This window comes from Atractosteus spatula, chromosome 13 (assembly GCF_055471065.1).
Source record: "Atractosteus spatula isolate fAtrSpa1 chromosome 13, fAtrSpa1.hap1, whole genome shotgun sequence".
NCBI lineage: Eukaryota > Metazoa > Chordata > Actinopteri > Semionotiformes > Lepisosteidae > Atractosteus > Atractosteus spatula.
The window spans coordinates 24,917,207-24,940,913 of record NC_142718.1 but is presented as its reverse complement, the minus strand read 5'-3'; the positions used below and the strand labels follow the sequence as shown (position 1 = coordinate 24,940,913).

Here is a 23,707-nt window from a genome sequence, read left to right as displayed (position 1 = left end):
TTTAACCCATATTTCATGTCTAACTTTGCTAATTTTCTGACTTAAGTATTAATGTTTCAAGTTAAAAACATCAGATTAAACCTGAAGAAATGTGTCAGTACATAAAAAGTGGACCGTTGTATCTCCAGCAATAGATGCTCCAATGTAGAATCCTGCTACCTCTCTTTAAATTTCATTCTCCTGACAGACAAATATCTTTGCAAAATATATTGCTACCATGGAAAAAAATTGCCTTTAATGTATCTGAACTGACTGTAGCATTACATTGAAAAGTATGAAGCTCTCTTGTAATCAATAATTTCATTTTCCCATACAGACTGCAGCTCTAAGTGGGATACAGTGTGCTTTAAACTGATGTTTAAGATAAACTTGAAAAGATTATGAGCTTTATCTCTGGGTCAGTTTTATATTTCCCATGGCGTTAAATTATATGAATATTTGAATTTGAGCTTTTACAGTATCATTATATATTCACCAAAAATATATGGATGAATGGATGTTGCTTTCATTTCCTCAAGATTGTATATGCTCTCTTTCACAGACACCTTCCCTATAATTACAGCTGTTTTGAATATTCCATTAGAACACAAAACATCTTCAGTGTAATCAAAATAAATAAATCTTTATTTTTTACTTTATAAATCTCCCCTTATACATCCCACATGACAAAGGTAAGAAAGTCCCTTTAAATTTCTGTCCATTTACAAATACAGATAACACTTGCCATACATTTGTTAGTATCTATTACAAAGAACATTTTATTTAAAAAGGAACAAAAATCACCCCTGTGTTTTTGATACAGTATATAGAGACATCAGGGCTTGAAACCACAACACTTTACCAGTTCTGTTGATAATTTCCAATTTTCTTTGATTTCTATTGATTGACTAATAAAGTATTACTCTTGTTAATAAGACTGCAAAGTATTAAAAAAATGCTTTAAAAGACTAACATATAGAGAACACAATGTAAAAAGGAAAAATTCTTGCTGTGCATGCAATAAAGTTTGTTATGAATACTCCTCAGTCTCAGGCAAACCAACTAGATTAAACCCTATAAAATGAAGTCCTAGAAAAGTTTCCTGAATAATTCAAGAAAAGCGAAACCATTTACAAATCTCTTATATAAAACTATTTTTAATAAATGTTATTGCCATGCTGGCTTCAGGTCTGGAAAATATACATTTTTCAAGATAACATTTCTTTAACAAATTAATTATTTGAGACAACTCTGACAAAAGGCATTTAGTGATTGCAATATAACACAGGTAATTCAAAGTGACAAAAGTGAAAACAGTAGTTGCTCAGTTCAAGTCCAGAGTTAAAGTTATTGCACAGCTAGCTCCTCATAGAGGTCACATTAGTAAGGCATCAGACTGAAATAAATGCATGCAGATTTACAGTAGACACTTTCTTAAGGTACATTTTCACTAACCAGGCAAACAGCCATTTCAAGTTTCATCACCTTTTCCAATTACACATACACTCGAACCAACAACACTTACTTAAATACAGCACAGAAAAAATAAAAATAACAGCCCTTAGAACATGAGTTCAGCTGACCAAAAGCTCATACACATTTGAACAAAGGAGTTAACAGTAGCTCATAACAGCAGCATTAGTGTCTCCTGAAGCTTTGTGTAGGATACATGGAGGAAATGTCATATATATATTTATTTTCTAAATACATGTTTGAAAAAAAATAGCAGTCTGGTTGTTATCAGTGCATGTTATTACCAGTGTTTGAAGTGATATTTGTCCACAGCATTTCTTTTGTTAAACTGTAAATAAAAAAAAACATTATTAAGACATACACTAACATATAGTCATGTTAAAATATTCTGACTAATTAATGAATTGGTAAGTCTTTTCAGATCTAGTTTCTAACTGCCATATTTTACCACCATCTGAAAAATAAATTTGATTTCCTTGGAAAGGCTTAAGATGAACTGTATACATTGATCCACATGGGCACCACTCACAGTTATCAAAAGGAAGGATTCAAGGGATTTGTACTAAGCCTTAAGCCTAGGAGTAGAGCTTGAACATTTTTGGTATCACAGTCTCACTGGAAGTGTGCTTCTATTGTGTGTATATTAGGCAGAAACCAAGGAAAGAAACCATTAGATTTTGTATCTGCAAATATATGGTCATTAAAATAAACTTTACAAGGCTTGAACTCCTAGTGGCACACTTTTGCCAGAATGTTACTCATTCTCAGTGAAGTCTGTACCTTCAATTTTAACTAGGCACAAAGAGAATATTTTTATCCTAAGTTCCTAGCACACATGATGAAATCCTTGAAATAATTTTATTTTGGAAAGTAAACCTAATGTAATTAAAGTTTTAAAGAGTGAGGTGAAGGAAAGGTGTATTACCATGCTCATGTGTGTTCTCTCTTTATAACTGGAGATCTTCTGGGAGAGACAGCAGCAAGGAGCTCATTCACGATCTCCTGCCTTATTTCGTCAGCTATACTGTCCTTGATCTGAGGAGTGGGAAAAGTGTTGACAAAATAAAAATGCAATTATTTTGCAGATTTATTTAAGATCTAGAACAAGTTGTATAATGCAAACTCATGACAAATATCTGTAGAAAGACTGGCAGTCCCAAAAAGGTAAACTATGAAACATCCTACCTGCACTGTCAATCATCCAAGGAGAACAAAAATGTTTATTGCAATGGCATATGGAACAATAACATTCAAATAAATAAAATGCGCAGGACTATCCCATGATTTTGCTTATATTTTGCTTAGTGGAAAACAGACATCAGGAATGCAAAAAGATCAAATATTTCAACTCAATGCTGATTTGTGCTCAAAACTGACATTTCAATAGCCCTATATAAATTACAGATGAAGTATCATCTTCATATCCTCCAAGTCACTCCAAACGTTATTTAACACATGACCAGATACACTAAGAGTATATGTCATAGAATCATTATTGAGCTCATGAATTTGCTTGTGTGTCTCATCTCAACTCTATTTTTCCTCTTTACAACACGTATATGGACAAAGTCAAAATACAGAGGAAGAGATTGTCCCACACTTTGGCTGATTGGACACAGAATGACCCTTTAGGTTATGTCTATATTTGTTTCTTTCTGCATAGATTTGTATATAAATAATCATAGACACCTCTTGCCAAATATATTTAAAACACCACAAAATCTGCAAGTAGCAAATACAGTACATTTGCTATAATGCTGTATTGTACGCACTGCTGAATACATCTACATAAAAGACAATTATCATATAGCTAATATAACCTACATTTGTCCTTGATTTTCTACCACACGTTTCTAGCCACATTATTTAGTGATTAGAATAAACAAAAGCACAAGGGGAAAAAAAACAGTCCAGGATCAACACTGCATTTAACCACTTACTTAAAGAAAGATAAGACTTACCTCCTTTATAAGTTGCTTCATCTGGGGACTGGTTGTTCCTACTCTTTTACTGCCTTCCTCTGACAAAGCTGATGGCAACGATAGGTCGTCTCCCAGGCATTCTTCTACACTCTTGGAGTCCTCTTCTTGTTCCGCCTGGAGACTCTTCTTCACAATGGGCCTCGTGGGAGGAGAGGGAGTGAGGACCACCGAAGCTCGGTAACGGCCTCCTCTCTGTAACGAGGACAGTTCCGGTGTCTGCGGTCTCCGATTTGTGCCCAGGTTCCGTTGCGTTCTGACGGGACTTGCTGACCCAGAAGAGTGTTCTGAAACCACGGAAGGAGCGGCACTGCTCCCATCGTCTCCCCCGGGCTCCTCGTATCTCAGCTCAGACTTCAAATACAGCTGCTCTCTGAGAAGCTCGTTGACCTGCAAGGGGACAATTCAGGATGGCTTGAAGCACATTGCTAATCCACAAATGTGAAGTTTCAAAACACAAAAAAAGGCAAAGGTAGTGTTAACTGAACCGCCCACCAAGCAAATGGAACCACTGTCCCTTTGCATGAGGAAAAACACTGAAATACTTACTGGTTCCATCACATTCATTGGAGAGTTGCAAGACAGACTGTCCATACTATGAGTTCCATGGAGGCCCTGTAACAGTGGATGTAGCAAAAATAGAAAGGAAAAAAGAAATAACAGTATATTATATACTGGAAAATGTCCATTAAACAAAGATCATTTTATAACATGTACAGAAAATTATATGCAGATGTATCAGCTGTAACGTACTAGAATGATTCTTGTGCGTGCTCATTTTTTAAAATGTCTTATACCGGTAACTTTGTTTACTTGATGCAACCAGTATCAGGAATAAGCGGCGTTCTCATTATGATAAGAGGGATGGTATCTTTGTTTACCACTGTACACAGTATTTATGTGATATTTAACTGGGAATATGCATGTAAATTGTGTTTTTGCTTTGTTCATAGTTGCATCTCTGATAAGTGTCTAATAAGCAGGATTAATGGTAATGATATTACCATTAATTTATCTCTTTTTTAAAAAACTGGTTTTATGGTAAATATTAACTTAAATATTTAAACAGTGATTAAAAAACACCTTTTGATATTTAGAATTGGATCAATGGATGAAAAAACCTACACCTACCAGTAGGAACAACGTTGGTCAATAGGAATTATTTTTTGTTTTGCAGAATGTGCAGAAAATGTCTCTGAATGGCAATCTGAATCATATGGCTGAATACTTGCCGGTTTCAATCAAAACAGAGCTTTAACACACCACTCGATTTCATTCACATGCCTGCCATTTTAATGGTTTCAATACATAACCAATCTCAGCTAAGCACACTGTAGTAATGCATGTGGCAAGGCAGATGCACTTTGAATGATGAGCTTGCCAGTACTAACCATGGGAGGGTGATAGAGGCTGGTGTGGTGCGAGGCATGAAGCTGATCCTCCAGAGACAGCAGCCGATCCTCCAGCTGCAGCTCCAGCTCCTGCAGCTCCTGCCGCACTGCATTGCGCAGGTGTTGCAACTGCTGAGCTTCCTGCCTAGAAAGGAAATGCACCATTTATTGAACCGAACGCAACTACTCCAGGAAGAGGCCATTGGTAGAAATGTGCATTTTTAAGGGACACACTCATTTCTAAAAAAAGACTCTTACAGAAAGGCTCTTCAGAGTTATGAATACAGGGCTGAAGCTACCGAGAATGATTTTAAGACAAACAGTTTTTCCATAACTCTGTACCCTAAATGTATGTTATGATAGAGCTAAATACTTTGCAATATAACAGTAACCAAAAATGTAACTACAGAAGACAAAATCTGACAAAAACCTTGCAGGTTACTGAAAGAGCAATACTGTACCTCTCTTCGTCTGTCAGATGTTGGTATACCATAGACTGTTGTCTCATCATTGACAGCTCCAAATCCATCATCTGATTCCGAAAGACACTCAAGCTCTTCCTCATGATCTGCAGCTCTTGAAATGTATTCTAAAATGCACAAGAGTTATGACTACCAGCATTCTTCCATCTTATTACACAATACTATATTTTGTTTTTGAAATACTTAAAAGCACTAAGCATCAGATCACAAAATATTAAAACTCTACTAAATTGGGCAAATTGGAGTGTAAATAAAATAACTTGCCTCATAAAGTGGTAAAATGGATCTTTGCGAATTGAACATTGATGTAGTAGAAAGGTCTTCACCCCTCAGGGTAGAATACTAGAAAAAATATAAGTTAAACAACCATATTATCTATAGACATACAGACATCTGTAAAGGAGGTTAAGAAAAAAGTGAAGAGAGAAAAGGGCAAGAATTACAACTTCTGCAAATGAAACTGGCAGATTTAATGTTGGTAAAAATTTAGAAGAGAAATGGAATTTTAAAATAGACATTTTACAATATTTGCGCTAGCGAGAAAATAAAACTACAGTTTCTAAAACCTGAAATAACGGAGACTTTAAAATATCAAGACAATCCTGTGTGAGAAAATAAAAAATTAAGATTGACAGGTACAGATAAAAATAGAAATATTAAGCACATATACAGATTAATGCTGCAGGTGTAGAATAACTGCCAACAACATTAATGTTTCTTAAAGAATCACTTCAGAGAGACCTGATGCAAAACCAATGACAGAACCATTCTACAGGGAGTTGCTAATATACGTCAGGGTTAGAAACCAGAAAATCAAGACTTAAAGCGAAACATATATAAGGGAAAATTTCCCCATAAGAACAATGTTAATATGGGGAGTTAGGTACTGTAAGAGCATAAACTTTTCCAAAGAGATTTAAAGCTGGGAGGCTTTTCCACATAAGAAACAATAGAATAGAGTACGGTTGGTTTGGGACCATAAATTAAAGTGTGTGTTTCACTTCTAACTACTCACATACAGTGCAGTACTTCTATGCATGGGACATTTTAAACCATTTTTACTCTAACCCATCACCCACTTTTAACTTAATCTTTTTAAATTATATTTTAAACAGACTTATATTAACTGAAATTCTGATATATTATCTTACCTTGAGAAGTGGAAGAGCCCTGGTTGATTGTTAATGTTACCATACCTAACTATTTAAAATGCTTCTTACATTTTGTACCTGCACTATGGTTGAAATTCATCATTCCATGGATGCAAAAATAAATAAAAAAATTAAGAAGTCATCATCACTTATATTCTTCACCAGCTACACAAAATACAAGGCTTTTTCTGCATGAAAGTTGAAAACAATATACTGATATGCGGAGAATTTTTACATTGTTTCTGAAATATCTTGATAATGTTGGTGTATGCAGAGATTGTAAGTAGTGTATGACAGGGCTACTTTAAATAGGGACTCCTGTATATTGTAAATGACCACACATTACATGGAAGTGCTACATACAGTGCAAAAGAAACCTCAAATTTCTTTTCGATTCATCACAGCATAAGCAATTAGGATTTAAAATTGAGCTACTATAGGAGTTCATGATATTTTTTTTATTTGACCTCTCTTCTTAATGAAACCTCAGAAACAAGTGTCCATATTCACGTAACATACTCTGCTTTTTAAAAGGTTTCTGATATTTTCGTTTAAAATGTTTTATTTTTTAGTTAAAAATAATCTTTGACCAGAATATCTTATGACCCCCTGCAGGAAACGAGCATTGCCAGTTATAAATGCAACATTTAAGAACTACTTAAATTATATGATCAGTTCATTCAGTGAAATTATGTGTAAAAGTAAAGCAAAAGCTAATGTACTTCCTTGTGTGCAGGGATATTTCACAAACAGTATATAATGTAACATACAGCCCATTCAATGTGAATATATGGCTTGGGATGGGTCAGATACATATCATCTTCTGGTGCATAATTGAAATTACAGGTAATTGTTCTGCTGACGGAAGGTATGAGCCCTAGTCAATCCAAGATTCCATTACACCTCACACAACATGCTTTAACTGATATGTGCATAATATTCCAAATATTCTACGGAGTACTAACTGTAGAGAAGCAGAAAACCACTGTTTTGTATGTCAGACGCTTCTACGAATCTAGTATGAAAATCAGCACTCACCTGGGACAGGTTCTGCACAGTGTTCCTAATGTCGTGCAAGACTCTTCTCAGTTGCATCTCTGTTGTTGAAGGAGGACGACTGTGACGTGGATACGGGCAAGAAGAAAATGAGTAAGAGGATCCACAAGTGCTGTAGGGGGGGACATTAGGAACACTACACGTACTCCATGACCTCATGTGCTCACAAAGGGGCCTGCTATGCCAGTCTGAAGGAGTGCTGTGCAGTGAACACATTGACTGAGTCATGTGTTGTGGCATCTGCAAAGGATAGGGAGGAATTTTGCTGTGCACTTCCTCCTTTATGTCCCTGGGGAAATCAGTCTGCTCCATTTTCACAGGAGGCGTGTTTATAATGAGCGTAGACTTGCATTGGGGCTGCTCCTCTTCCTCTGCTAGGGGTTCCTCCTGCTCTTCTGGGGTGTATCGGTAGGTGAATGAGGGGGGAGTGCAGTGGGCTCGGTTGCCAGGATGCAAGTTGATTTTTACAGAAGACACCACACGTGTGGGGCTGAGAAGGGATGAGGGCAGGGAGCTGGCTCTCCTTAAAGGGTATCTGTCTTTTTCCCATAACAGGTCTCTGGATTTCACTCGAACAGAGGGAGACCTCATGCGACCCTCATTAGAAACAGCACAAGCTTTCTGCTGGGCTCGGTGAAGGGCATCCCACACTTTTTCAGAAGCGGAAAGCACACATGGTGGTTCTTCAGGATCTGCAGTTGAGTGAGGCTCATCCGTTTCAGAAGTCCCATGCTCCATAGGTTTGGGAATCTGGTGGACAGAGAACACAGGGACTACCTCTTCACTGGCAGCCTCATCTGCTCCTGCTTTTAAGGCTTCTGTTTCAAGTGTATTGGAACCATCTATGGTGGACTGGGGTAAAAAGACCTCTTTTCCCAGCACTTCCTGAAAGACTGACTGCTCCCGAGCCAGAGGGGTGGCCAACTCGCCTGCAGTGGATGTCACCGTTGTCTCACTGTCACAGCTATCGGAGCTCTCCTGAAACTAACGAGAAAAACAAACCACATGAATAAATTAAATGTAATCACAACACAGAGAGAGCATGTAAAATCTGATTTACTTTGTTCAGTGAGAACAATATGTTATTTACAGCCTATTAATTAATTAATTTGAAAACATTTGAGCACTAATATGATTTGGAAAGTAGTTTTTCATGCCACTCATTGATAATTACTGCTATTCCAGATTTCATGCATAAAACACACTGAAATAATTACCTTCAGGTAATTAGTGGAACCATCTGCTGAAGGATCTTCAGCAAAACCACTGCTATCGGAGTGCTGACTTGCAGTTCTTAATAACTGTTCTGAAGAGGAGAGGTTAACATATCAAGAGTAATACTCTAGCATATACATATTTAAGCAATAACAGAGCCTTTGTCATTTAAACATGTTAAAGAGAAAACTTTTAGATGTTTATTTCTGTTTAAGTATTCAGAATCTTGTACAGTTTTCAAATATGTACTTTAAAGCTTGCAGTCATCACAATTTCAAGCAACAAATATTTGTAACATACACAACCTACTCCACGCATTCAATTAAAAAAAAAGAATAGATAACTATTATGTAAGAAAAATGGAAATGCCAAGATTGCAAAAGTATTTAAACTCTTTGCTGTGGCAAACAAATTAATTTAGGTGCACAGATTCAGTAACGGGACAATAAATTAGTTGAGTGGGCTATGTGTGCAATAATAGTGGTTCATATAATTTCAAAATAAATACACCTGTCTCTGTAAGGCTGCCCAGCCAGGTAGTGAATGTCAAGCAACAATTTAAACATGAAGACTAAGGAGCTTTTAAAACCTCTCAGGGATACATTAATACAAAGGCACAGATAAGGAGAAGATAATAAAAAACAGATTGGAGACTGTTAATATTTTCACCTTAATAGCATGGTGAAGGGTTAGGCATTTACAGTAGATGAATGCCTAGATCAGGTTGCCCCACCAAATTGAGCAGCCGGGAAAGAAGGAAACTGGCTAGGTAATGTCACCATGGGGCTAAGGGTAACTTTGAAAGAGTTACAGTTACAGAAGAGTTCCATGACTGAGATGGAGGAAAATTTCCATGGGTCAACAATACCTCTACCCCTCCACAAAGGAGGAACTGAATAAACCAGCTAAAATCCTGCACAGAGTTTGTAATAAAGCAACTAAATCTAGGAGCAATCATGTGGCAAAAGGTTTTGCAGTCAGATAAGATAAAATTATAAGTTTTTGGTGTAAGTGTAAAATATTACATCTGATGCAAACCCAGAATAGTCCACCATTCAGTCAACACCAACCCTGCTGTCAAGCAAAAGTGGAAGCATTATGTTCTCTTCTCATCAGCAGTGTGACACACATCTTAAATTTGTCCTTTATTTTTGTTTCTGTCATTTACTGCAACCCATCCTTCCCTTAAAAGCATTCAGATTTTAAATAAAATATTAAGTTTTACAAATTTCCGTATTAAATATACTTGCATTGGTCAAGCATATTATTACTTTTGCCCATTAGGTGGCAGGCTTGCTCCACCAATAAGGCCGTAGTAAAAAGCACACAAAACAGTCTACTTACCGCTTCACTGAATGTAAACAGGTGTTTTGGCTAATGTATTTGGACTTAATTTATAGACGGAAAAATCATCTAATTTTAAATTGATAAATCAAATACAAACAATATGAATAATTGTCCTATAAAAACAAATGTCATGTGCATCATCTGAACTGTAAAGAAATATGTAGTAGTTATATCTACTTAATACCGTAAATTCTCTAGATATCATTATTATAATTCTGTACTCTGATGTTTTAATGCTAAACAATGTTTTAACATATTATCTTATTGTTAGGAAAACATACGTGAGAACAGTAAAAACTATTAAAACTGTGCTGCAAGGCACCTCCCTGTTTTTACATAGGGCACTTTCTCTCTGACAGTGATAATTGTTAACTGGTGGAATTCTACAGTGCAATTTATTTTAGGGTTTATATTACATTCAAACATGCTGGTTCAACATTTTACATAGTTTCCTAATTAAAACAAAATGGTTTGTACTTTTTAGGATATGTTATTATAATTTCAGGGCAAAGTACAACTCTTATAGTTTATTACAGAAAAACCACTATGGTAATGTTACAGTTAATATAATGCATATTTAAAAAAAAATATTTCAGCAGACAGTTTCTCCATGAGATCATGCTCATTTGAACGCAGAGATTTTTTATTCCTGAATATAATGAATGTAATGCTGTACGGTGGATTGGGACTTAAAAAGAAAAACAAACTGCAATAGTATTAATTATAAGACAAATATATGAGCAGAAAAATTTAGGTCTATTTGGTAAAACAACCCCCATTTCAATAGGTCCTGGTTTATTATGGTTCAATAAACCAATGTTGACAAACTTTATAAAAACACATTCAGGACAATAACTTCCCTTTTTAAATCTACATGTTACAGACCTTTCAAAATCATTATTTACAGCCATCAGTAATAACTCAGAAAAATACAGATTGCGCTTTGACTATGGGTACATTTGAGATCAGAGCAATTCTGAAGTTATCCTTAATTGCTCAAATATTACAATTGTAAGTATATCAATTACAATGGAACAAGTAATAGGTTTATTCCATGCTGATAAAAAGAATGAAAACACAATGTTTCGGCCGTGGAGCCTTCTTCAGGTGTGAGAAGGCTCCATGGCCAAAACGTTGTTTTCTTTCTTCTTTGTTTCAGCATGGAATAAACCTATTACTTGTTCCTTTGCAGCCTACGCATGCTGACGCAGCTACCCACCTGAACTATTAATTACTATTACAGACAAGTTTAGATATTTTAGCAAATTATTTACATTTGTAAATACTTAAGGAGGGGACATTACAAAATAAGAACAAGGATTTAAGATATTAATTTTGCCAATCATCATCTAGAAGTGGAACTTCGTCACTTCATTTTTTATAAAGCAAAATGATAAAAGGGGTCTGGAAGAATCATTAAACACTTATACTTCAAAGTATAATTTGATTTACTCAATGCACTGTTAATAACAGACTACGGAACTCACCATTGCCACCTCTTGAAGCCAGGCGAGTCCCAGGTATAGTTTCCCCTTCGTTACTTTGCACCTACAAAATATTAAACTGGGCTCTTAAAGATTTTAAGGATAAATTACGGCAAAATGTTTGCAAACAATAATCATAAATATGCTCTCCAAGTCCTGAAAGAACAACAATATGAGAAATAAGAAACAATAATATCCACTTATAACTTAAGCGTGTGTTTCATAAGCTTTTAATTTTCAAATTTGACTCTCTCTACATTTCCTCCTTTCACAATCAACTGTTCCTTAGAACATTCTGGAGCAGACAATTAGCTGAAATGTTTAAATGCAACTCTTTGTAAAGTAGAAGTCGTCTCCCTACAGAAAGATATTCTAGGTAAACACCAAACTAAAGCAGCTAGAAAATTATGTTGTTGCAAAAACAAAAATGATGGCTTCTTTAACTTGTTTTCTTTTCCAAAACAGTTCGTCAAACTTCAGCCAAGATAAGGTTTTATTGTGAAGCTGGCATGCAAAATTATTTAGAGTAAACTTGATGAGAAAAACAATGTGTCCATGTTTTAGATAACTACAAATTAGTGCATTGTTTTTGGTATATTATGACTCTATGTATTTATTAAACTAGCATTTTCTTCTATTATTTGGCCTTCAACCCAGTTGTCAATTGCAAATTTCTACCCCAGTAGATAAGTGACTTTCCACTGTGCAGCCTCGACCAGACTGGCCAAGTACTTCACTGCCATTAAGGGAAATTAAGTATTGTGAGTGGCTTGTAGGTTGACGTTTCGATTTTATCAGGGCCGTTGTCTCGACTTATACTGTTCTGCTTTAAACAGCACTGTGAAATTGTGCTGACTGAAAAAAAAACTAAATAAATGTTACATCAAAGAAAATGCTAGGCAGTTAAAATAAAAACCAAAGTCTCCAGCACTCATGAGAGTATCCCATTTCAGGAAATTTAGTAAAAGAGAAAAATGCAGTTTAGAAAACACGCATTACCATGATGTCAAACATTTGCCAGGTTTCAATTGATTTAGGCTGAGCTTCACGCCACAAAGACAGAAGTACATAAACTCAATAACATAGCATGGAAACCGAGAGCCACAGATGCCAAAAGAGAGAAACTCAAAACAAATGTAGATGGAATGGTACAGAATCATGCAGTATAAAGGATATAGTACATACGAATATAATCAGTATACTGTATATGTACAGCTGCATTGAAGGTGCTATGGCCACTGTTCTATTAAACTTTAAAAATTATTACTAACAACTCTAACAGCTTCATTCATCTATCCATCCATTTTATCCAATTCAGGGTCGCAGAGAAGCCAAAGCCTATCCTGGCAAGCAATGGGACACCAGTCCATCGCAGGACATACACAGAAACAAACACACATCAGGGCCAATTCACCTACTTCATGTGGAGGAAAGGGCAGCCCAGCCAGTATGTCTTTCGAAGGTGGAAGGAAACTGAAGAACCTGGAGAAAACCTGTACAAATTTGGGGAGAGCATGCTGACTTCAAACAGAAGGTGCCCCTGGCCAAAACCAAACCTAGGACCCAAGTGCTAACAGAAGTGTTAACTCTCACACTAAAATGCATCAGCTATTTCATGGAATTCAAAATCAGGTGTAATTTAGTATGCAGCAACACAGTGGTGGGGCCCTTGGTTCATTTCTGGCCCTGGGGTGCTATCTGTGTGGAGTCTGTCTGTTCTGCCCATGTTCACATGGTTTTTCGCCAGGTGCTCCAGTTTCCTCCCACAGTCCACAGTGCCAGTACATACTGGTAGGTAAACTGGCTTTTAGAAAAAATTGTCCCTAGGTGTAAGTGTGTGCATGTCTGTGTATCTGGCCTGCAGTGTCTCATCCATTGCTTGCTGGGATAGGCTCTGGCTCCCCCACAAACCTGAACAGGATAATGCAGTTAGAAAATGGATGGATGGATGATATTTGGTACTTCTTTTAATTTTGAAACAGTTATAAATTGTTTAAAAATAAGCAAAAATATTTTTAACAAGAGCACTTCAGACATCGCTGCATCACCTGACTCTGAACTCTGAATCAAGCAACTTGGTTACTAATACAAAGCCTGCTCCTCCTTGGACAAGCCTGCAATTATGGTTATGACACTTAATTCTTATAAATCATGGAGTTAAACTAAAATCATTATAAGCAAGTACAATACCGTAGAATTACGTAGAATACCGCAATTTTAATTTTTCTTTACAAATTTTTTCTAAAATTACTAATACTAAAATTACTAAATTTTTCTTTAATAAGGACATTTTTAATAGTTTTCTACCATTATTCATTTCATGATGCTCTTTTATTTGCAATGGACATTTCAACTGGGGAGCTTGTTCCTCCCCCACTATGAATAATAGTCCACTAGGACCGTGGTTCTCAAACTGTGGTACACGTGGAGCACCCCCAGATGGTACGCCAGATGACCCTGGAAATTTGTTGCGTGCAGTGAAAAACTGGGACGGATTTTCATATTTTCAATTTTAATAAAATTGGTTTATGTGTCAAAAACGCAGCCTATACTGTACTTAGCTACAACGATACAGCGAGAGCTAATACTTCAGTAGACAGAAGAGTACTATGTAATTCTATACCATTGTATAGGAATGCGGGCTACGAACGTAAGTGGCCAATTGTATTTTAACAAAGTTATCTCCAGCAAATATGGAGGTATGAGAATATGTGTGATTTTGGAAGACTGCCAATCTTGTAGGCACAGGAAAGTGTGATACATAACAGAAAAATATTTAAGGACTATTCTAGGTTAGCTGGAGAAAAATAAATCAAGCATCTCTGTATTTCATTCCCATGCGCATGAAATAAAAACTTCTTTTAACTTGAAATGGGGAAAAATGCAAGCTTGCGGATTGCTAAAGCAGGTAAGCCCCACACTATTGGTGAAGAACTTTGTTTACCATTGGCAAAAGAGCTGACATGTATTATGTGTGGAGAAAAGGCTGCTAAACCGCTTGACCTGCTGCCCCCTTCGAATGACACAGTCACTCACAGAATTACTGATATGGCAGATGATGTCAAAAGTACGCTAATAGAGCGTGTTAAAGCTAAGCAGATGCTTTTCACTGCAATTAGATGAGTCTCTAGATGTCGTTGATTTGGTCAATTTGCTCGTTTACATTAGCTATGAGTCATAGGGCATGTCTCATGAGGACTTTCTGTTGTGTAAGCCAACAAGAAATACAGGAGAGCACATATTTCAGCTTCTGAATGAATTTATGAAAGAGAATGGCATAGACTTGAAAAAATGCGTCGGAGTTTGTACAGATGGTCCTAGAGCGATGACAAGCCGACACAGCGAACATAGAGAACAGTTCTCGGAGTATTTTCCAGTTGAGGCCACACCAGAGTGGATCGGGAACCCCTTTACTGTTCATGTCAAAGGAATACCCAAGGATCTGACCTGTGCTGAACAAGAGAAGTTGCTCGAGTTATCATCTGATGTGACTTTGATGTCAGAATTGAAACGACAGTCACTGTTGGATTTCTGGATCCAAAGACAGAGTGAATACCCAGCCCTCTCATTAAAGGCTGTGCAGTTTTGATGCCTTTTGCTACTACCTACCTTTGTGAGAAAGGCTTCTCTGCTCTCACTGCAATCAAGACAAAAGTGTCGCAACAAAATGGATGCTGAGCCAGATCTGCGTTTGAAGCTCACTGCCCTCGTCCCTGACATTGCAAGGCTTTGCTTGACTAAACAGGCTCACCCCTCTCACTGAAATGGTAAGTGCTCAGTGCTATTTATATTATATGTGTGTGTGCACGCACTCCGCTTATGTTGGTCATTGAGATTTTCTGTGGTTCCTATGAGAAGATGACTTGTAGGTGGTACTTGGATGCTTTGGTTTGATCGGGGGTGGCACTTGCTCCAAAAAGTTTGAGAACCACTGCACTAGGACAATGGTTGAGGAGTGAAGATTGGTTTGAAAAGAGAAGCAGAGGAAAAAACTGAAAGTTGAACACGAAGATTTGACAAAGGATGATAGATTTGCACCACAGTTACGTTTCCATCTGCATAATAAAGTTATAAAGCTTGATTAACCCACAATAATTAATGTATATTCTCAGGCTGTAGAGATCTTTAAAAGGAACTGTAATTTTTTCAGAATTACAAACAACCTCCATTCCTCCTCCAACTCTGGTATTTTCTTTGAAATAAATACATCTCTATGAAACTTACATCTGCAGGGAGAGTTCTTCCTTTAATTATATTTCATTCATCCATTATCAGGAAGTCACTTCCTTGTGAAGATCACAACATTCTATAGTCTAGCCCAAAAGCATAGGGCACAAGGCAGAAGTGACAGCATATGACTGTTCACAGACAGACCCCTAAAGGCCAGAATCAAACATAGGACCTTGGATCTGTTTTGCTTTTATCTACTGCAAAAAAAAATGTTGTATAATTAAAAATAGATGATCTAGTGAAGTAAAGAACAGACGTCAAACAATAACTAGTCAATATTATCATAATTGTCATACCAATGTTATATAATTACTGTTAGTTTAAGGTTATCGGTATTTGTATAAGTAATAGATCACTTGTATTAGAGTAACAGCTGGACACAGTAATTGATTACTTAAAAAGTACAGTGCTGCAAGCATGCCTGATTCTCTAGCTTTCTGCATATCAGTATCAACCAAAATGGAGTTTCAGAATGCGATACAGGAAAGAAAATACAAGAATAGAAAATTAAGTTTCACGAGATACTGAATACAATAATATTTTAAGTTTTTTTAAGTGGGTAGAAGGCCTTTAATGATTATAATAAATCAAGGTATTAAGATAAATGACAGTATTAATAAACTAAATAGAATTGGAAATGATGTGTCACATAAAAATCCCTGCAAATTAATATATTGCTCTTAATGTTCTCATTTCTTTAGCAGTAATTAATAATTGTCTTATTTTTTCAAAATTAACTTTGACCTGAGTAACTTTCTGACACAACATGGCTGTTACACACATGCTGCCTTGAAAATATGCAAAAAGTTGTTGATAGAACAGAATTTCCCATATTAAAGAACAGATGCCAGCATCAAGATTAATACATACATATTAAAATCTGCATTGTCTGACTACTGTGATACTTTAAATAATCCAAAAAAAACATACATTTTCCTTTTTTCAATCCAGTGTGTGATAAATGTTAAAAGACCCAAGTCCTAAGTGGTTAGATGAGTCTTTTATTGCCTTGCCTTTTGCAGCTATTTTTGTTTGCATTTAAAAGATGAAAAAGACAACAGACACAACCTCTTACAGAATATACCCAAAAGACTTAGGAAATCTATTCATTTGGGAGCACTATTCAAAAATTTTATGTAAGATTATCTCCACTAATCCTAAAATATTTTTAGCACATCAAAAATTACAACAGAGTAACAGACCTTTTCACTGGATACTAAATAGGACAAAAACTCAAAAAGGAAAATATTGCACTTAGGTATACTCAACATAATTACCCTACCATCTGGAATGCATTAACCATTAAAAGCTAAATAAATGAGCATTATCTTACCTCTTCCATTTCAAATGAATCCTTTTGAGGTAACAATAAATGAGCAAAACGGGGATTTTGCAGATATGCTGAAGGCTCCTTATCTGGAGTAGAAGTTATGGTTTCTTTCTGCTCATCACTGCTCTCCAGATCACCACTGGCAGACACAGACAAATGTTTACTCAAAACAGAAGGTTCGATGAACCCAGATTCTTCAGAAACACCATTTCCATTAACCTCAATTGGCGAGTCACCATTTAGTACTGTATTTCCATTTGATGAGGGGTCCAAAAGACAACTGAGTCCCTCTTCTGTTACTGTAGCTAAGGAAGGAGAATCTTTTTTCCTAAACAGTTTTTGTAACTTTTGTTCATTCTTCTGTTCAGGATCTCCTGACTGATCCTCTGTGGTTGAAACTGCAGGGTTTTCTTTATCTGTGGCTAGAGGCAAAGGTGAGGAATTACTATCAGGAGATCCATGCAAATTATGTTTGCTGATGTTCTTTTTTAATATTTTAGCAGCATTCAAGGCTGAGCTTCTTCTTTTTAAAAGAGGCGTCTCTCTGGTTTCACTTTCTGTTGTCCCAATCTCCTGAACCGGCTGTCCTGACACTTGTGAATAAAGCGAAGAAAAGGCGTTGGCGACAGTAGTGAGCACCTCAATCTGACGAAAACGACCTACAGATGAAAAGCAAGAGTCAGTTTCAGTGAATATAAGCAATCATTTGTTGAGCATAGCACTGTCAAATATTAAAAAGCAGGTCTTTGCATGTAGCACAACCATTCACTCTAATGGATTTAAACAAATTCCACATGACTCCAAATTAAAAAGCAGCAGTCGATACATGAATCTATCCATTTTCTAACTGCTTTATCCAGTAGACGGTCACAGGGGATGCCAGAGCTTAACCCAGCAAGCAATGGATGACAGTCCAGTGTAGGGTAGATATAGACACACACACGTCAGGGCCAAAGTTTTCCCCAAACACCAATTAACCTACCAATACAGTACGTCTCTGGACTGTGGGAGGAAACCACAGAATCCACTGAAAACTCACAAAAAACATGGGGAGAACACAGAAAGTCCACACAGATAGTACCTTATGAATTGAATCCAAGGAAGAACCAAGCAATCAACAGAGAACAAGGGCTGAGAAATATAATTTAAAGGAAAATCCAGGCTTCTCTCCAACCTTCAATACAGCAGAATGGATCATTTAATTTATTAATATATTTAAGACAGAGTCACTTTTATTTCCTTATGAATTTGGACATTCTAGGAAGTAATCTATCCTAACAGTCTAAAGGGGGAGAGAGAAGAATCGTGAAACTAAAAAATGGGTGAGTAAGCACATTCATTTTTATTAAGGGGATGCAAGCCTGAAGAGAACTACCTATATAATTGTGTTGTTAAAGTTATTTACTGTGATAGACCGTAAAAAGAGGAATAAATCTGAACTCCAATATATCCAAAGTGCTTTACTAGTGGCACAGCTGGATCTCTATGCAGCATAGTGTAATGGTATCAATACAGACTTTGACTAATTGTTAGAGCACTGAAACAATCCAAACCAACAGATGACACAGGGATGAGGGATTATTTTCCCTAAGTACAGGAAACTGGAGAAAAAACACTTCAGTAATTTTATTATCAGGCAAGTGTTGGCATATTAATCCATCCTGGTCCCAGAACACTACAATACAGAACAAAATCTAAGATATTCCTACTCAAACAGATCAAAAGCTATCTCCGCATGACAACACAGTACAAGGGGAGTCAGTGTCTGCATTTGCATGTATAATGTGGAAAAGATGGCAAACGTTACTGGAGCCCTTAAATAAGCTTATCTGATTGTGGTGTATTAATTTGGTTATATAAATTACAAGTCAATGTGAAAGCACCTTAGCATATTGGTTGATACCTGAGTAAATTGGTAAGGAAAACAGCTTACACAAAGAGTGGGATCTTCATTTTTTAATAAAAAAACATCCAATAATAAGAATAAAGCAGAAGTATTAAATTCCCTACAAATAGAGCATGCCTTGATGGACATGTGTTTCTTATTAAGCAAAGAGGACATAACTAACACAGCCACAGCCAAAACATCAGATAAGTTCGAGTGGAAAGTGATTGTTGTCAGGGGATATACCCTTTGTTAAGACCTACAGCTGAAAGGTTTGCTTTCAAGTATGTCCAAGACTTTATCACCCCCTGACACAAAAATATAAATCTGAGAATCCATTCAGTATACAAATACGGCCTCATTTGTTGTTTTTTTCTGCCACATAGAAATCAGAAAATTTAAAAACATTTTCACTTCAAATGTTTTTCCTCAGTAGAAAATCTAAACAGGTAGTACAGTATGTCTTCTGGAATTATTTAACCCACCTACAATTCAGAACAAGATATACAGATCAGTCACATACGTATCAAAAACCATGCGTCAGGGAGGGATTATGGTCTTGAATTAATAAAGAAGAAATAGCAGCTACTAAAAGAATACCTAGACAATGACAAATGAGAAGTCCTTAATATTTAACAGAGGAACACCACAAGGGTGGAGATCTGACCCCAAAAGGGAGCTCCTCTTTCTCTCTTCCTCTCCCTTTGTTGAAACTGTGACAATATTATCATCTGAGTAACCATGAAAAAGCCAATCCCACCAAAAAACAGTTCAGCCTACCAGACAACTCCTCTGCAAGAAAGACAAAAAGCACATATTGGAAAGAATAAGCAAAAATCAAACCAAATAAAAACTTCCACTGATTTTTTTTATTTCCGTATGAGCTAGTAGAACAATCCATTCAGATATGAGCAACTTTAAAATCCTGCAACTTTGTGAACACTGCTTACATGAACGACCTCAAGCACAATGGCTAAAACAGGGAACTTTTCCTTGCTTCACCCAGTGATTGTTTCACATATCCTATTTATTGTCAAGATGTATAATTCAAAATTGTTAAAATCCCATATTGCCCCCCCCCCCATTCTAGTTTGAATGGTTGTATTACCTCATATACTATTAACCATTTAAGTTCTCTACCAGATACAGGCTAAAAAGTAAAAGCAGATTGATTTTAGTGCTTTAATCATCAGCATCTTAAGACCGATATTTGAATAGAACTTCTAAACCACCAAGAATAGTTACAGATTTTAGTCACAACAGGTTGAAACTGAAACTGTGGTTCGAGTTGACCACTGTGAATTGATATTGGGAGAGACAGCAAATAATGACTGTTTACAACACTGCATAGAAAGAAATCACTTATGGATGGCTAAGCTGCACAACTAAAAAGCTTTACTCATAAAGCTGCATTTCATTCTCTCTCTTTACCGTAAAAAATGTTGCTAGCACTTTTCAGATCTATTTTGCACTAACAAAAACGCAACTGTTATGCAAATAGACAAGAAATAAAAGAAACACGTCTGTTGAACTGGCAAGCAAATGGGTCCGATGTGAGTAGATTGCAAAAATATGTTCACAACAGCACCACAAGGAAAACAAAGACATCCTTGTGTGAACGTATTTATTCCGAGAAGTAGTATTCTTGTTAATTTTCAGAGGACACAGAACTCCCTCTGCTTGGGAACGAAAAACTTAATTTGCAGATCGGAAGCAAAACAAAAACACAAAACTTCAACCATTAGGGTTTCAAGTCATCCAAAGCACAGCATAGAGAAGTAGCTAAAAGCTAAAGCAGCTAGCTGTGATTGTGAATTGGCATAATCCTAATGCTTCCACAATAACACCTATACTCACAACATACAAAAACTATCACAGAGCCAACCATGTGCTTGTTTGGATTTCCTGCATAACACATTAGTGGAGATGTCATATTATGACATATTAGATGTCATGAAATACAAGCAAACTTACTTGTCAAGGCATAGTTTGGATTCTCCAACTCCATCCGTTGTAGTTGAGCTCCCAAATACACTTTGATGTCTATGCCTTTCGCAGAAGAGGTGGAGTTAAAGAATCTGGATGGGATTTTTGAAGCTATGTCTGGCTCATCAGTCCCAAACCCCAGGTTATAAAGGATTTCCTCTGGATCTTCTTCATAAAGGTCCAATAATTCTGAAACACTGGGGGGGGGGATTTAGACACAACAGTGAGTTCAGTATGTGTCCAGAAATCTAGACATACAATTTTTTATCTTTATTACCCCCATCAATAATACATTTCCTTGTTTTAATAAATTTTGTTTTCGGGACATCACTAATCTTGGGGAAAAAATGCCTTCATTGCATCTCCAAGTCTCTACCAAACGTCTTACCTGGAATATGTGGTACTACTTTTCCCAGAGCCAGTGGAGTTCATACTTCTGCCTTTCTGCTGAAATTGAGTCCTTTTGTCTTTGGCCAGCATTCCAAAGCTACAGTAGAAAGTCAAAATATTAACAACACCACAGTATGAAGATATGCATACGTGAGTGAGAACTGTGGTGGACTGCAATTAAGAAAAGCATATTCCTTACCATGGTGTCTCTCCTTTACTACTGCTGGGATGAAGATGATTGGCTGTTGAGAAAAAAAAATAACAGGAAATTTAGACAGAAAGAACTTGCATGAAATCTTATGTGTACCTGACATTTCTGATGACAAGAGTTAGCTAAATAATGTCATGTTACCTCAGCAAGCCTAACTGTAACTGTTCATAGTCATATAATCCCTACCTTAATACAGTTATTAACAGAATCTTAAATGTATGCAACTGTTTGACGCACTTGCGCTTGCTTAATGTTACATGCGAATATCACTGATTTTGCATCATGTATTTATATATAGTCTTAAGTACCAAAAAGCAGATATACATGAAAGGTGTTCTTGCATTTTTAAAAGACAAAATCAACTTAATTCACCGGAAATACATCTTGTTTTACTACACAATAGACTCTGGCAGCATGAATGCTTATGGACTGCTGACTCAAGACCAGTGACTAGCTGAAAAGGATAACAGCATTAATCTTGATAAATAGAAATGCAAGTTTAAAAAAAATGACAATTATAAATCTACATCCTGGTCACAAGTCTTAATGTTACACATTTAAGTGATTGCAGAAAATATACCTGAAAACATGGAAACTAAAATATTTTTGGAAATGGTAACGTTATAATGTAAATACATGATCATCACCACCGTTAGAGCTATACAACATAAGGCGGAAAACATGATTACAACATCTAGTTTAAAATATTTTGTTTTATAAAACTTTATTCAGGAACAGATTTTAAACATATTAAATACTAAGCCACAAATCTGCCAGACAACTACGAAATTAAAATATCCACAGTGCTATACTAGTGCTTTTAATTCTGCTAAGATTTCAAAATTGTTTTCATCAAAGAATGTGAACTGTCATCTTCAAAACATTGAGCAGATCTTTGGTATTCACTAAAACTTACCCTATAAAACTGTAAATTACATCTTTTCATTTTTAAAAAATGAAACAATGCAGGCACTCACCAAAAGGGCTCATCTAAAAGATACATATTTTTGTACTTTATTCCTTTTATATTGCTTGTATTTAATTTCCTATACTGTATATGATTAACAGTTACTCTTTCTGTTGAAAGAATAATCCCTTTTCAGAGGGATAATTGAGAAAATAAAATGGTAAAAAACATGGGGACCTTCATAACCTAAACACAATACAGGGAAGGCAAAATTTAGAATTACATTGTGCAGCAAAGACCACTAAACAATCACCCTCAAATGTCTTGTCATACTGTATATCTCTGAGTGGTCTCTGTAGGCATTAAAAACTACAGAGTGGAACCTATTTAAAATGTGTGATATGTGTCTGATATGCAAAAAAAATCCAACAACATTACAATAATGCTGCAGAAACTGTAGGTTTTATGAAAAAATGACACCCATTATTCATCCATACATTTTCTAACCACTTGATCCATTTCAGGGCTGCAGAGCAGACAGCAAGCTGGACACCTGGACAGAATGCAAGTTCATCACAGGGCACTCCCAGACAGAAACACATTGACACCTAGGGCCACTTTTCCCAGAAACCAATTAACCTAAGAGTATGTTTTTAGACTGTGGGAGGAAACCAGAGCACCCAGAGGAAACCCATGCAAATACTGGGGCACAATACTAACTTCGTGTAGGTAACACCCCAGGTCTGGGATGGAACCTAAGACCCCTGCGTTGTGAGGCAGCAATGTATACTACTGCGCCACTGTGCTATCCTGACATCCTGAAATCAATGTTTATAACTTTTTTTAAAAGATAGCCGTGAACTTGTATAAGCATGTTAATAAATTTCTGTAGAATATTCAAATACTGTTCCTGTGCTGACATCAACACAAAAGGAGGGCTGAACTAGTCTCAACATGCTTCTGTTTGCATAAAACAGGTCAGCTTGGAAACATTCAGCAGGAGGCCGAGTAATGAATAGGTATCAGACAACCAGGGATTAGTATTCTGTTCATAAAGACTGTTACAACAAACAATCCAAGACAGTAACATACTGACTAAGGCAAGGACTAGCACAAAACAAAATTCTTGCTGGGAGAGACGGTTGTTGCATCTGTTTAAAATAATCAAATACACAAAACTGTAAAAAAGATTAAAAGATAAAACTTATTTG

The 23,707-nt window shown here is 36.3% G+C and overlaps 1 protein-coding gene across 5 annotated transcripts in view; it reads right to left on the bottom strand.

Moving 5' to 3' along the window:
- Nucleotides 1–601: 601 nt before the first annotated feature.
- itprid2 (ITPR interacting domain containing 2) overlaps nt 602–23,707 on the bottom strand; it is a 49,721-nt gene continuing 26,615 nt past the window's right edge. For all 5 annotated transcript variants that reach the window (XM_088931082.1, XM_088931085.1, XM_088931083.1 and 2 more), the window contains 14 exons: nt 21,578–21,620; nt 21,377–21,475; nt 20,977–21,185; nt 17,121–17,776; nt 11,561–11,621; nt 8,729–8,817; nt 7,494–8,495; nt 5,569–5,646; nt 5,284–5,411; nt 4,823–4,967; nt 3,981–4,046; nt 3,414–3,821; nt 2,378–2,487; nt 602–1,780 (listed from right to left, as the gene is read on the bottom strand). In XM_088931082.1, the coding sequence (XP_088787208.1) occupies nt 2,383–2,487; nt 3,414–3,821; nt 3,981–4,046; nt 4,823–4,967; nt 5,284–5,411; nt 5,569–5,646; nt 7,494–8,495; nt 8,729–8,817; nt 11,561–11,621; nt 17,121–17,776; nt 20,977–21,185; nt 21,377–21,475; nt 21,578–21,620 (3,089 nt within the window). In that variant the 3' untranslated portion in view covers nt 602–1,780; nt 2,378–2,382. The remainder of the gene's footprint in view (nt 1,781–2,377; nt 2,488–3,413; nt 3,822–3,980; nt 4,047–4,822; nt 4,968–5,283; nt 5,412–5,568; nt 5,647–7,493; nt 8,496–8,728; nt 8,818–11,560; nt 11,622–17,120; nt 17,777–20,976; nt 21,186–21,376; nt 21,476–21,577; nt 21,621–23,707) is intronic.